The sequence below is a fragment of the Corythoichthys intestinalis genome, chromosome 11 (assembly GCF_030265065.1).
Source record: "Corythoichthys intestinalis isolate RoL2023-P3 chromosome 11, ASM3026506v1, whole genome shotgun sequence".
Taxonomy (NCBI): domain Eukaryota; kingdom Metazoa; phylum Chordata; class Actinopteri; order Syngnathiformes; family Syngnathidae; genus Corythoichthys; species Corythoichthys intestinalis.
In genome coordinates, this window is record NC_080405.1 from 35,324,895 (window position 1) to 35,340,666 (window position 15,772).

Here is a 15,772-nt window from a genome sequence, read left to right on the forward strand (position 1 = left end):
ATTGAGTCTTCCCAGCCTGGTGCAGGTCTACAATTTTGTCTCTGGTGTCCTTCGGCAGCTCTTTGGTCTTGGCCATAGCGGAGTTTGGAGTGTGACTGACTGAACTTGTGGACAGGTGTCTTTTATACCGATAATGAGTTAAAACAGGTGCCATGAATACAGGTAATGAGTGGAGCCTCGTTAGAAGAAGTTAGACCTCTTTGACAGCCAGAAATCTTGCTTGTTTGTAGGTGACCAAATACTTATTTTCCACTCTAATTTGGAAATAAATTCTTTAAAAATCAAACAATGTGATTTTTTTTTTTTTTTTCCCACATTCTGTCTCTCATGGTTGAGGTTTACCCATGTTGACAATCACAGGCCTCTCTAATCTTTTCAAGTAGGAGAACTTGCACAATTGGTGGCTGACTAAATACTTATTTGCCCCACTGTATACAATGGTACCTTGACATACGATCACTTCGACACACAATCTTTTCAACAGCCGACGAAAAATTTGACTCACCATTTATTTCTACATCCAACGACATGCTTGAAATACGATGAGTTGAGACAGCACCGCAATTTCTTTATATTCCTGCGAGACAGACGCACAGCGGATTTTCTTGTGAGAGAAATTAACATGGGTTCCAAGAATGTTAGTGCAGGTGGTGAAAAAAAAGGAAAAAGTTCAGGCTTACCATTGAGATAAAGATGGAAATGATAGAAAAATATATGAGCGTGGTGTGCCGTCTGTGAACTGGCTCGACATTACGGCCGTAGAATGTCTACGATCTCGACCGTCTTCCTCCGATCGCCGTTCGCCAGTCTTTATGAGTTAAGGTGACGATTATTATTGCGGTAATATCAGCAAAAAATGGCCAGCTTCGTCAGGTTTTTAATCATTTATTTCAGAACTCGTGCAACAAGTATGCCTACTGTCTGCCGCAGCTGAACAAAGTGAAATTAAAATGTCCTCTCTCACTCTGTCAAGTCAGGTGTCCGGTGTGCATTCAGGTACACCACACAAAACACATTCGCCACATTAGAACCCGATTCGTTAAATTATTACAGTCATTATTATTATTATTACTATTATTATATTATTATTAGTATTCTGATTTTTATTCATAATTTATTTGTTTTTCTATTTTTAATTGCTATTTGCAATAGTACCAGCATCTTAAGGACTTACTGAAAGTTTTCGGGCTGTGGAACGAATTAATGGGATTATAATGTATTTTTATGGGAAAATCCTGCTCGACATATGGTCATTTCGACTTACAAACAAGGTCCTGGAACTAATTAACTTCGTATGTAAAGGTTCCACTGTACTTTTAAATTCCTTCCAAAATATCTGAAATTGCTTCTGGAGGAGAATACTCATTTCAAAAGTTGTAAACAAACTTGACAAAGGGTGGTAAAAAGGCAAACAGAACATTTTTTTTCTGGAATGTTCTGTGAAGTAAACGTTGCAATAAAAAGTGTTCCAAGAAGTTGTCAAGATGATGCAACATTAAAGCAGGAAATGACATTTGATAGGAGGCCTGGGCGATAAATCTACGAATTATTTGAATTGTTTTATTTATTTATTTATTTTTTGCTTTTTTTTTATTTATTTTTTTTATTGCGAATTATTTAAAAAATATGTAATTTATTGGAGTTTTTTTATGCTGCTATTGTTGCTGTTTTACCAAAAGTGAACTCTAGCAACCACTTTCCATGACGGAGAATTTGTTTTTCTGTAAAGTTATTACTTTGTATTTGGGGACTGACAGCACAAATTAGGGATGAGAAATGATTGTTCGAGTCTTGCACTTCATTTACTGTATTTATTTATTCTTTTCTTGGCTTTCTGTCTTTTGTTCTAGTTGTCTCCTGAAATAAAATAGTTTTGGGTGAACTAAATCATAGATTTCTATTTAGGCCAAATTGCCCAGCCTTACTCTTTTGGGTAAAAAAAAATAGGGGAAGACTTTGAGTCAGGAGAAATGGAAGTCAAGTAATATAAACCTCTTGCGAAATTAGTTCCCTGTCCCATTATCAAGCGATCGATTGATTTTGTGCTGGTTAACTTCTATTTATACCATCCTGAAATGAGAACTTTTATTCCACCCTCCTTTTTATCATTAGTCATTAGTTGAAAGTCACTCAAAGCATATTATTACAGTTCACTTTTTCACAAATATTCCATTAAAGTGATTATGACAGCAAAAAGCATGTTTTTTTTTTCTATTTTCCACGGGATTTTATGCTCCTGAATGAAATGGACCACTTGAATGTGTGTGAAAGCGATCGCTATATTTATTTAGTTTTTTGAATCCCGCGCCATGAAAATGAGTGATCCAGTCTCAAGTGGAGAAAGAGGCCACTGTGACGTGTACAGTAGAAGGAGTCCTCTTTACTATCCAGCCGTACTGTTGTATGAGAAGGACTAAGGATTCAGCTGATTTTGCGGATTAATGTGTTTATTTTTCGTATCACGCCAGCCAAACGGCTGCAGAAAAATGTAGCTGCACCAGGGAGAGGCGTGTGAGCCTTTTTGGGGTTTCAAAAGGTTCCCATTCACCGGTGGATATTGGCCAAAATAAACCCTACTACTGTGGGACCACTGGACTTACGAGGAAGTGAGTAAACATCGTGTTTTGTATTATGTCAAATACTGGGATCATTTTCATACGCAGGTGGCTTGCATTTTGTGGCTGTCATGCTCCTTGTCGACTCGGCCCCCCGCCGGGAGAGCCCTATACTAGGTTTATTGCCCTCTTCGTGTGCCCGATGTTCTGTCAAATTTTCAAACCCATCAGAAATTGCAACTTTGTGTTAAAAATGGCCGCGAATACAGCGATTGCAAAGTAAACACTACAAATTTTCTTTCAATAAAGGACTATTTACTCACGTTTCATCATGGATGGGCAGGTAGAAAAGATCTCCTAAGACACATTCTGCTGTCATGTTAGCTGCACAACAACTGCACACTGCTCTTTGTTTACGTCGTCGCCGTGTAGTAAAGCATTATTTGTCATTATATTCGTGTTGACCATGTGGCAGCTACGCGCTCCTCTGACGTCGGCTGGTTTGTCCGCGGTACTCTCCAGCTGCTTCCCTGTCGAGCTCTTTTGTCCGTAGTAGCAGGGGAACGAGCTCTAACTTGCTCTCCGCCGGGCGGGTTGCCGATCGGCGAAGACAATCGACAACCCCGCAGCAGTGTGAAATGATCCGGGCTAGTTTTGTGTGAATTTTCACTTCGAAAGCGAAAATAAGACTTTGGGACGTCACTCAGTTCGGGTTAGCATGTCCGCTAGCTGTCATTCTTCTTGGTTTGTTTACATTCTCCGAAGCCAGGGGGCAGGGAAATGTCAAAAGCCTGACAAACCACGGTGGCATAATGTAGCGTTTGGGAGGTGCGACAGTGAAGTCGACAGTTTTTACCATTATGGAGTCATTTTGCCATGTCGTACTGAATAAATGGAATTTTATTATTTCATATTCCATTTAGCACAAGATTGTTATTTGTCATGACCATACCATTTTTTTAGCAATTGGGAAAAATACTTCGATAAAAAGAATATCCTTTAAAAATACTGGCGTAGAGGGACTGAAACAATGACATTTTGCGGCTCTCTTCGTCACATTTTCCTCGTTATGAATAATTCCCCCTCAATGGGCTGCATACTAGATCAAATGAAACCATTCTCCCGCTGACGTCATCCACCTGTTGGGGACGCTAGAGCCCTATAATGGTAGGCGCGGCTAGACAGCAGATTAAAACACTAATTTCTCTTCATTTGCGCTTTGCCAAATTATTGTATATAGTTGAATCGTCTCAAAATATGATTCTAATTCACATATTAATGCTATTTAAGACTTTTTTTATCCTGTCATACGCATTTTAAACATTGCTGTACCGCTAATAGCGTTTTCTCACGAGTCCGAATGACTTCACTTTGGAAATGATTCAATTCAATTATACGTACTTTTTTCTTATGGGAACATTTTGAAATTAAATTGGAGATCAAGTGTCCTAGAACAGATTGGGTTTGACCTCCGCAGTTACTCTGCAGTTGCTTTCTTTTCTCCTAAATATAGAGTTCCATAGCCTGTTCCTGCTCTTTGCTAAAAATTGCCATTAAAAGATCTAAATATCTTGTTTAATTGCATATGGTAGTGTTACAACTCTCATTTTTTAAAGACTTGGTGTTCCAATAAGACTTCTGGTCTTGGCATATCTAAGCGTTAGATACGGTGTTCTTAAGCATAACACTCTTTGCTGTTAAAACAGAGAATCCACCATCCTCTCGCTTTGCTCTATTTTCAGCTTCTGTTTGAATGAGCCATTCAGGGAGGAGTGGTGCAGAAGCCACTAGAGGTCCAGCAGGACAGCTTGTACTCATAGCCTCTGGGGGCCTCTTTTCTAGGGGCCGCCTAGTCAGCCTGGCTGCTCAGATGTGAGGCGAGCGGGGCATCAGCCCCCAGGAAACGTCCAAGCTGTGACCCACAGGGGAGACAGACGGATGGCACAAACACATAAGGGCAATCCCTCACATGTAGTACTTTGGAGATTTATTAGACCACACCAAACATTTGTTTGAGACTTTCCAGCATCATGGAATGCTTTGAATAAGAATTTTAAACTAAAGTCATCTTTTCATTCATTGGCTGCCATTGACTGTGATAGACGTTGCATACATTTTGATTGGAACTGCTGGCAGCAATCGAATGATCAGTCAAAATGCATGGTATGTCTGTTGCTGTCATTGGCACTGAAACATAATTCACTACCACATTATTATTATTATTATTTTAATTGGCTCTGAAGCATAATTCACTGCCAACCTTCCCATTTAAAATAGATTAAATATCTATGGTATACATATGAGATGAGATGAGATGAGATGAGATGAGATGAGATGAGATGAGATGAGATGAGATGAGATGAGATGAGATGAGATGAGATAGATAGATAGATAGATAGATAGATGGATGGATGGATAGATGGATGGATGCAGTGCTGGCCAAAAGTATTGGCACCCATGCAACTCTGTCTGGTAATGCTCAATTTCTCACAGAAAATGATTGCAATCACAAATGCTTTGGTGGTGATACCTTCATTTATTTTGCTTGCTATGAAAAAGAGAATGAAAAAAAAAATCATTATCATTTTATACAAAACTCCTAAAATGGGCCGGACAAAAGTATTGGCACCCTCAGCCTAATACTTGGTAGCACAACCTTTAGACAAAATGACTGGGAACAACCGCTTCCTGTATCCATCAATGGGTTTCTTACAATGCCCTGCTGGAATTTTAGACCATACTTCTTTGGACAACTGCTCAAGGTCTCTGAGATTTGAAGGGTGCCTTCTCCAAACTGCCATTTTCAGATCTCTCCACAGGTGTTCTATGGGATTCAGGTCTGGACTCATTGCTGGCCACTTTAGAAGTCTCCAGTGCTTTCTCTCAAACCATTTTCTAGCGCTTTTGAAGTGCCAGAGGTAGCAAAGCAACCCCAAAACATCAGGGAAGCTCCACCATGCTTGACTGTGGGGGGCCGTGTTATTTTCTTTGTAGGTCTCGTTTTTTTCCCCTGTGAACTCTATGTTGATGCCTTTTCCCAAAAAGCTCTACTTTTGTCTCATCTGACCAGAAAACATTCTTCCAAAACGTTTTTGGCTTTCTCAGGTAAGTTTTGACAAACTCCAGCCTGACTTCTTCATGTCTCTGGGTCAGAAGTGGGCTCTCCCTGGGTATCCTGCCAAAGAGTCCCTTTTCATTCAGACGCCGACGGATAGTACGGGTTGACACTGTTGTACCCTCGAACTGCAGGACAGCTTGAACTTGTTTGGATGTTAGTCGAGGTTCTTTATTCACCTTTCGTTGAAATCTCTCGTCAATTTTGCTTTTCCATCCACATCTAGGGAAGTTAGCCACAGAGCCATGGGTTTTACACTTATTGATGACACTGCGCACGGTAGACACAGGAACATTCTGGTGTTTGGAGATGGACTTGCAGCCTTGATATTGCCCATGCATCCTCACAATTTTGCTTCTCAAGTCTTCAGACAGTTCTTTGGTCTTCTTTCTTTTAAATGTGGTACACACAATGGGAATAAGTTAAGACTCACAATTAACTTCCATAATGATGCAAAAAAATGCATCACCCTGCCCTATCACATCCAAATCTTTCCTAGTCTCCCTTTTCCTCCCCTAATGATTTTAGGTGTATCCCCTGCCCATATGGTGTCACCTTGGAAAGGGTAGTCATTAGAGCTGAAACGAATACTCGAGCAACTCGAGTAAATCGAGTTTAAAAACTTATCCGAGTAATTTTATTCACATCGAGTAATCGTTTATTTTGACAGCCCTAAGCATCACGTTTTGCTTGGACTACTTTTAATGCGGGACAACGCGCTGATGTCACGTGCGTAGAGGAAGAAGCAAAAAAAAAAAAAAAAAAAAAAAAACTTACTGCAGCCGACAGCCGCTACAAACGACGCCGACGTTGCGAAATACTAGCCCGCACGATGCTACGTTGGTAGCAGGTAGCGTCTGATGCGTCTCATAGAGATCACATGTATGTTGAACTAGATGCGAAATGACAGAGTCAGCGGCGTTAGTAAACATCCACCATCTTAAAGCAGTACAACGCTAAGCGCTAATAAAGAGCGCTAGGCGCTAATAAATAAGATTAACGTTACTGTCACAAGCTCACGTAACGTTAGCCCTGCGGAGGGCTAGGTTTCTATTAATTATGACCACTGTCAATGCGTGGCTAACTTGTCTTACATACAGGCTTTAACATAACAGCGTTGTGGAGTGATGAGGGTATAAAATAAAAACTTAATAATGCTAACTATCAATTTTAGCTCAGTAGTCACTGCTGGATAAAACACCAAGTAGCACTGGTCCCTAATGTGCTCCAATACAGCCTGTATCATACATGTATTTTGAACACTGCAAAAACTCAAAATCCTATAAGGACTTACAGTTTAGACTAACTTAAAACTTAACTAGAACTTAAAAATGGCTTGACACAAATAGAAATTAAATTGAAACACGAGGGGAAAAATCCTAACTTTTAAGTGATGTGTGTTATCAAGTGTAACGGCATTTTTAGGTAAGAAATATATATATATATATATAAATCAGGGAAAGCAGTGAATTAGTCTTTTTTTATTCTAGTTACATCTGAGATGCAATTGTTGGCTGTTTTTAACAATATACATCGAAAATAAAGACATTGATTGACTGAAAATGGTTCAAGATTAGATGAAATGTCTTGTTCTCTCATGTATATTTATAATTGCTCTTCACCTAAAAATATATTTGTTTTATCCGATTACTCGATTCATCGATAGAATTTTCAGTCGATTACTCGATTACTAAAATATTCTATAGCTGCAGCCCTAGTAGTAATGATGAATTTGCAATGCTATTTATAGCTAGATAGCATACAGTATGTGTATATAATGTTTCGTTACTGCTTTCTTGACTAGTAAATAAATAATAATAATTATATTGGTAATTACCAATGCTTTTAATTTGCAACGTAAACTTGACATTGTCTAATGGTCTGTTTCGTATCCACACAAAGCTTTGTGGCAGATCAGTGACAGTGAGCTAGTCAAGACTGTTATCCCTGCTTTTCGCCCTGACTCCCCAGGCAACCCCTATGAGGCAGGGAGGCATTGGGGAGGCGATATGAGCTTCGAAAGAATAGGGAGCAAGAGAAGAGTACATTAGGAATTAATTATATGGGGAGAGCATTTATCCAACAATCCTCCTCTGAAGTGTTTGTACTGTAAGCTTCAGATCTTCATTGTATTTATTCAAATGTTTAAATATTCATGGTAAATCTTCTCATATTCAATTACAGTAGCACGACCGCAGCATACAGAGAGAGTGCTCACTCCCTGCTGTCTGGATGATCTGACTCTCTCTGTATATACTGTACATGTGTGTGCATATTTGTGTGTGCGTGTGTGTTTAGCTTGTTCCCCGGAGCGATCAAGCCTTTGTTATATTGGAACCCGGCTCTGTAATTGCTTATATTAGTCGCTGATCAACGCAGGACCACAGGACACACATGCTCAGACACACACATTTACACACATTTACATCCAAAAATACACTCAATCCTGGCTTTTTATTAGCAGCGAAGCAGACGACAGAAAGAGATTCATTACAAGCAAACAAAGGCGCACGCCGGACGAAAAGAACAGCCGCATTTTTTGCATGTTTAGCCTAAACGTTGCAATATTCATGCGCGCCGTTGCTTAATTCAGTCATTTCCACAGCGGAAATAAATCACTCATTTATCTTCTTGGTATCATAGCACACAAGTGTTTTCATGAGCAAGAATCAAGCATTTGAATTTCCCATCTGTCTTTTCTTGTTTGTACGCAGCGCTGAACGAACCGACTATAGACTACGGCTTCCAGAGGTTACAAAAGGTCATCCCCAGACACCCTGGAGACCAAGAGAGATTACCCAAGGTACCGTGCATCCACAACTCCTCTCATTTGTCCGTGCTCATGTCGCTCTGCCACACGCAATTATTACATGGCAATTTGTCTTGGTAACACTGATACCAAGATGTATTTACGTCTCCTACAGTTTCATATGGCGTACGGATATACGTGCCACAAGGGCAGCATGACCTCACATACAGACAAATGACTGTATTCCCTGGACACTGAGACACTTTGCAGCGTGAACATTAACATTTTATTACTCGCTCATGGTCATTTTCTGCAGTTTATTTTGCAGGGAAAACGCACAAGCAGCTCTATTCATGCTCGCGCTGCGCGTAAGGTCGTTTAGATTGGCAAAGGGGGACTGATGGTGGGAGGAAAAGGGGGAGAAGCAGAGGAGGAGGTTGAGGAAAGAGAGAGAGGCAGAAGGAGGTTAGGTGATCCATCATAGCTGTCCAGTCTTACCTCCTGCCGGGTCAGTGGATCGAAGTCAACCCCGGGTGGACTTTATTACTTCCAACACACACGCTTCGGCAGAGCGGCGTGCACACACATACACAGAAAACGTCACAGTGCGGTGGAGATGGAAAGCCCAGGTAGATGTAGAAGGAAGATAAAGAAATCACTTGTCCTGGTTGTGTGTCATGTCTGTTGGATACAGGACTTGTCCTGGTGATGTCTTTAACCCTTTACATCTCTTTGTTCGGCTCCTGATCCTCCCTCGCTGTGTGGTGTCTCCTCCTCTAAATGAACAGCAGTTGCTGGCAGGCCCGGTTGTTCATTTCAGCACTATTGATTTGTGCCTTTATTAGGTAATAACAGTTTGTTGACCACACTCCTCTCAACGGTTGGCCTCAATCATTAGAGGGGCACACACTGGCAACTTTTTGAGCCCATTCAGTGCAAGCCAAGCCTGTTTTTCCCACACAATTCTTAAATCAGGAACAAAGTTTTCCCCGAGGCGCCTTTAGTGAGGAGATTCTTAATGAACCCTGGAAATGCCTGCTTTGTCTCCATATGTTGAGATGATGAGCCAGCGTCCAGCTGCACCACACTGCTGCTAATAGTTCAGCGAGTGCTGGAAGCCGTATCACAGGCGGACCGTGCGGTGCTTAGTAGCTCAGGTTGTGGTGCAGGGGAGGGGATCTGGGCCCGGCTAATGAGTGACCGTCCTGCCAGACGAAGCCAGGCTCTGCTCTGGATCAGGTTCCCCTTCCTGTTGACGTCTCGGCGGGCCTGACTTTACGGGAAGAGACCCTGCGCCCAGGAAATGGTCTCTCCTTACAGCAGCAGGGCAAGGCAGGCAGCACGGCGCTAACCACATTTATCTGTTTATCAGAATGACTCTGGAGCGCTGCCTAATCGCGTTTAGCTTCTGGACAGATCCCTTTGCTAACGAGAGACCGATAAGCAGAAGAGGCACTGGACCATGAAAGAGTGATTAATAGAGAAAATGGGAAACGGAGAGAGGAGACATTAAATTGATGCTGTATACTCATGTGGCCAGGTTGTCACTTTTGCATGTAGGAATAAAACAATCCCAATTCAATCAAAAACATTTTTATTAATTAAAACAGTATGAGATTAATATACTATTCTGACGGGTTTATATGTCCAATCCATTTGAAGGAGGAGCTAGTATTGATCATTCACTGTTTTTTTGAGGTGGGTAAATGTACCCCCACCTTTTCTTTCTAAGTAATCCTTGTTTAAATAAACAAATGTATAAAAATAAAAGCATTGGCTGCCATTGAAGACAGAAAGACAACCAAGCCATTTTGATTGGGACGGTTGGCAGCAAACTATGTTTGGTAACTTTTTTTGGGGGGCTGTGCGGGTTAAACATAGGCTGGCATTGACAACGATAGACATGCAATTGATTTCGATCATTCAGTGCCAACCCTACTAGTCATTTTGACATCCATCACAGTCATTGGCAGCAAAAAAAAAAAAAAAACCTTTGATTTTGTGACCAAGGATGTGATTCAACTTTTGTCTCATGCCAGTTAAAAAGAGAATGAAAAAAATAGAATCACTAACCAGTGTTGTTTTTGGTGGCCCTTGTAATTTTCGTCTTAGTCTTAGGCTAGGTTCATACTCCAGGTCTTAATGCACAAATCCGATTTTTTGCCATATCTGTTTTTTTGGCGTGCCCGTTCAGACTGCCTTTGTCCATTGAGACTGTTCAAGTATCAGGCATGCGCACTAATTTGCAGTCCGAGATGCGCTCAGCAAAGAGACCCGCATGCACAGAAGCATCAAACAACTTACACATGCTAGTTTATGTCATTCCAGAGTGATCATATTTTGATTTCCAAAAAGACGACCCAAATAACAGACATTAATAATCCCTGTTTAGTCTTATATTCAAAGTTTATATGGACTGATAGAACACATTCACGCACACACGAGGCTTGACGTGTGTGCAAGAAATGACGTGGGTACGTCAGTTTGCCCCGACTCAGCCATGTGTGCAATAATGAAATATTGCTCATTCGGCGCACAGAATGAAAATCGAAAATTGTAAGGCTTATTCTTTTCTTCATTTTATGTATTTATGTCTGTGGTCAAGCCTGCTACATGCTTAAAAGCAGAGTTCAGGCTAGGTGCTAATGCCTACATGGCTGCCGTCCTCCGTGCCTCCTGCTCTTTGCTGACGTAATTGCTGCATGAATTCCGATTTGGGAGTCTTGACAGTTCAGAAACTTCAGACCACCAGTCACGTTCTGAAAAAATGTGGCCCAGATCAGATTTGAACCACATACGAATATGACTCAGATCGGATTTGAAATGGTCCACTTCTATGCGACTTGTCCCGTTCAGACCGTCAAGTTAATACCTGACTCGAGTCGGAAAAACACGAAAAAATCGGATTCGTGCATTAAGACCTGTAGTATGAACCTAGCCTATATCTTTTGGATGATAATCCTTATTAGTCTCAATCATAATTTTGTCATCTCAAAATGTGTTTGTCTTCGTCTGGTTTTTGTTGACAAAAACTCAAGACTACTTTTGTCCAGTTTTAGTCGACTTTTAATGAAAATGTTTTTGTCTGTAAAATTTTAAAAAATTGATTATACCCACCTAAATGCCACGTACTATATGTAAAAAAAAGTTGTCCGAGAGTTGAAGAGGACGTTTGCCTTTAGCAATAGCCTGATGCTAACGCGAATGTGAATGCTATGCCCTCTTCCCGGGATAAAAGGACAAATCTTAGCGTGTACGTCTCAAAACAAGCAATTGAGAGACTGGAGACAACACTAGCAGGTGTGTTGTAGGGGGGGCGCAGCACGTCACATGAGTGATACAACCAGACACAGCTACGATGAGGCTAACACATAAAATGTCACACGTGTGGCAAAAAACTATGGTGCATTTTCGTCTCATTCTCGTCTTGTCAGACAAAAACTGGCATTCGTGTCATTATGTTTTAGTCTCCCAAGACAGGTTTTTTGGTCGTTATCGTCTCGTCATTGTCATGAAAACATTTTTTTGTCAACGAATTATTTTCGTTATAGTCATCATTGACGAAAACAATATTGTCACTTACTAAGTAAAATAAAAGTAGTCAAACCAGCAGCATGTTTTATACAGTACGGGGGTGGGGTGGGTTCACTTTTCCCACAGTACATCAAGGACTGGTCACTTGCTGGGCACTTAAACTCATTATAACACCCACAGTATTTAATTAACCTGAAGTGCATGTTTTTAATTGTGTGAAGAAGCATGATTATGTCCTTTTAATACATGAGCAGTAAGCATGAAGGCCTTGAACCACTTTTTTGGCATCTCGCACGTTTTCCATGAACATTGTCCTTCTCCAGCTGGGGATCTGTTTGTGCCATAATGCTTCACTCTTCCCTCATTTCCCCATCCTCCCTCCTCTCCTCCTCCCCCATCCATCCATTTACCTATCCACCAATCCCTAGGAGGCATCTGGCATGGAGGAAAAGTAGCGACAAGCAGGCGAGGAACGACGCATACATACTAAAGAACCACTTACCTCACTCGGGCCTCTACATTTCTCAATCACACCAAGCGGGCCTCCTCTCTGGTCCCCCTCTTTTCCTGTCTCCTCCCCTAGCATGCCCCCCACTCTCCCCCAGATACTGCTAGTAATGGGAGGTTAACACAGAGGCAGCGCTCCCATTATTGAGTGAATTTAGCACCTCGGACAGCGCTCTACAATCTTTATTGCTTTGCTGACCCTCCCGTCATGTCCTGGGCGTGCTCGACAGCCTCCGCATGTGTGTGCGCGCCTGTGTGTGTGATATGAGGTCTGATTGAAAGGCGGTGTGTCACGGAACAGAGAGCACACATGCTCCAGGGCTTGTTCACAGCGAGGGATACACTGAGGAGGGTATAACGCACAGCGTGTGTGTGTGTGTGTTAGAGGGAGAGAAAGAAACGAGGGAGTATTGGAGGGAAAGGGGCAGCAATTTTCTGGTTGTCGCGCCTCCAGCATATATCCTGGCCCCGGCACATTAACTTTTAAAAAGGGTTTCGCAGAGCTCAAGGTGTCTACATCACACACATACACGCACATCCAGTATAAGGACCGCCTTGAGACACACGTAGACTAAACGAAAAGAACAGACAGGCTAAAAGGAGGGTAAGTGAAAGAAAATGAGCACAAAGACCAGAAACACTATGCAAGAATAAATGTTTGATATGGGATATTCCACTCCATTCAACACTGCATAAACATGGGTGTCGGGCTATTCATGTGGAACATTATCACGGTCGAGAAGGGTTTGAAGTCAGCTAAGAGGGGAGTTGTATCGCTGTCAGACTGCTGATATGTTGTGCTAAGCTAGATTGATACGTGATCATGAGCAGGGGATACATGATCCAGCAGGAAGGAGGGAGAAGATGCAAAAGATGCTTGACTGATAAAGAGATACAGGCTCATGTTTTATTCACAGCTAACCGTATCTTACCCATGCGCTCCCAAACTGCCCAGCCAGTAACAAAGTGCACGGACAGACCCATTTCTCTTCCTCTTGCCTGCTCTCACTGCCGTCTTCCTGTCGTACAGCCTCTGTTCTGCATTCACAGCATAATGCTGCTAGTGAAATGTAATGAAAGTGACTGAAGTCCTCCAGCTGCCACACTCATGAGCAATCTCCCTCCTCTTTTTGTTCCTGATTGTAGGAAGTAATCTTAAAGAGAGCGGCAGACCTGGTGGAAGCCTTGTACGGGATGCCTCACAATAACCAGGTAAGGCACAGAAACTTCAGTGTCATCATCTTCACCTACTCTGCCGTTGTTTGAGATTTATATTGGAGTCTATTTTTGGGGATTACTTGAACCTCTGAGGTAAAAAACCAAACTTGGTATTAGACACTCTTGTTAAATATTAACTAATTTTGAAGAAACATTTAACCATTTTTATTGACAATCAAAAGTCCCGTCACATATTACCATACCTATTTTAGATGAAACCCTTGCAAATATTCCTTTTTACACTAACTATGGAAGTATAAAATAAAAATAAAAACAATGTAACACTCTAACCTGGATAAGCACCTTTATATGTAATACAAAATAATACAACAATCTCAAGTTCATTTTTGTCATGGGCCACAACATAGTAGTTAGGGTTTCCTCATAGGGCCTATATTCCGTATTGGCCCGAATATAAGACGGCCCTGATTATAAGACGACCCCCTCCTCCCCAAGACTCAAGTTTGAAAAAAACTTTTTGAACACCAAATTAATTTTTATACAGAAAATATTAACAGTACATCCGAAACAAACGAGTATAACAATATATTTGAGAGAAAAAGCATGTTATTTTGCTTCATTCAAATCTTACTATCTGAACATTTAAATAAGTAAACTAAAGTGCACTCACATTCGTAAATGAATGGCTTTTGGTTTATGAAATGTAAATAAACCAGTAATGCAATAACTGCATTAACCATCAAAGTGAAGTCTAACTGTAACTGTAGTCTTGAAACAAATCTGAATAAGGAAAAACACTGCAATAAAATAATGCAAACTGGTTAAACTAAAAAAAGTAGGTGAGATCTGTCATGACAGAACATCGCTTCAATGATATCTGGCGCCATCTAGCGTCGTGAATGGGGAGAGTAGCTGAGATCTGTCATGACAGAGCATCGCTTCAATGATAACTGGCGCCATCTAGCGTCGTGAATGGGTATGATGTCTAGACCGCGACTATAAGACGACCCCCTCTTTTTCAGTGTTATTTCAATGCAAAAAACACTGTCTTATATTCGGGCCAATACGGTAAATGTACAGGTATGTACCTGTGAAATCAGATGCCAGAAAAACATTGTAGGATGTGCCACCAACAAGACCAACTATGACCCCCCGCCCCACTAAAAGTATCATCAGCCCACAGACATGATAAGCACACCTGAAGAACGTGCATGCCCTCTACTGGCAAGCTCCGAACCTACCGTTAACAATAAGTCCAAAATGAATTAATCAGCCCTGAGACAAAAACTTATAAATCCAGCTCTGAAACCGATGTGTATACATTCCTAGAATACAGCTACCAAATATCATTCAGATCCATCTATGAATAAAAGATGACTAGCCATTTTAGTTAGTTTCCTTACCAAGAAGAAGACAAAATGCAAAGCACCCTTGCAGGTGGTCTAGATAGTGCTTTTGTTTGTTTGTGGGTTTAAAACTGACATTAACCTGCGATTGTGGTATTTTATCAGGAAACATGAGGTCAATGCACATGATTTGTTTTCGTGGCCACACAAAATGATGTTTGACACCTGTGTTTTGGAATCACACACCCACCGACAAAATCAAATTTAATTTAATTTATTTATTTATTTATTTTTTTCAAATTTTATTTTTGTTTTTTATTATTAAGTTCAATTTTGTGAAAATAGAAATAATATGATTGTTTAATTCATAACCTATGGATCACAATTAACTTTTTTTCATTCGTTGCACCTTTGTTCGATCAAATGATTATAAAAGGAGCTTAAACTGCCTGCGACAGCACAAAAAAATCTTAAATAGCATTATTATGTGAATTACAATCATATTTTGAGACGATTCGACTATATACATCATTTTGGCAAAGCGCAGATGACAAGAAATTAGTCTTCTAATCTGCCGTTTAACCCTGGCTGTCATTATAGCGCTCTAGGGTCCCCAACAGGAGGATGATATTGGCAGGGTCACGATTTCATCTGATTTAGAATTCAACCCAATGAGGGGGAATTACCGTAATTTCCCAAATATAAGGCGCACCCGTGTATAATGCGCACCCCAAATTTACTTGTAAAATCTAGGGGAAATTATTGTACCCGTTTATAATGCGCACCC

General features: G+C 40.9%; 1 protein-coding gene across 5 annotated transcripts in view; it reads left to right on the forward strand.

The window, feature by feature from the left end:
* Window positions 1-15,772, forward strand: part of ebf1a (EBF transcription factor 1a) — a 146,986-nt gene that overhangs the window by 111,201 nt on the left and 20,013 nt on the right. For all 5 annotated transcript variants that reach the window (XM_057849685.1, XM_057849682.1, XM_057849681.1 and 2 more), the window contains exons 11-12: window positions 8,385-8,473; window positions 13,607-13,672. In XM_057849685.1, coding sequence (XP_057705668.1) covers window positions 8,385-8,473; window positions 13,607-13,672 — 155 coding nt within the window. The remainder of the gene's footprint in view (window positions 1-8,384; window positions 8,474-13,606; window positions 13,673-15,772) is intronic.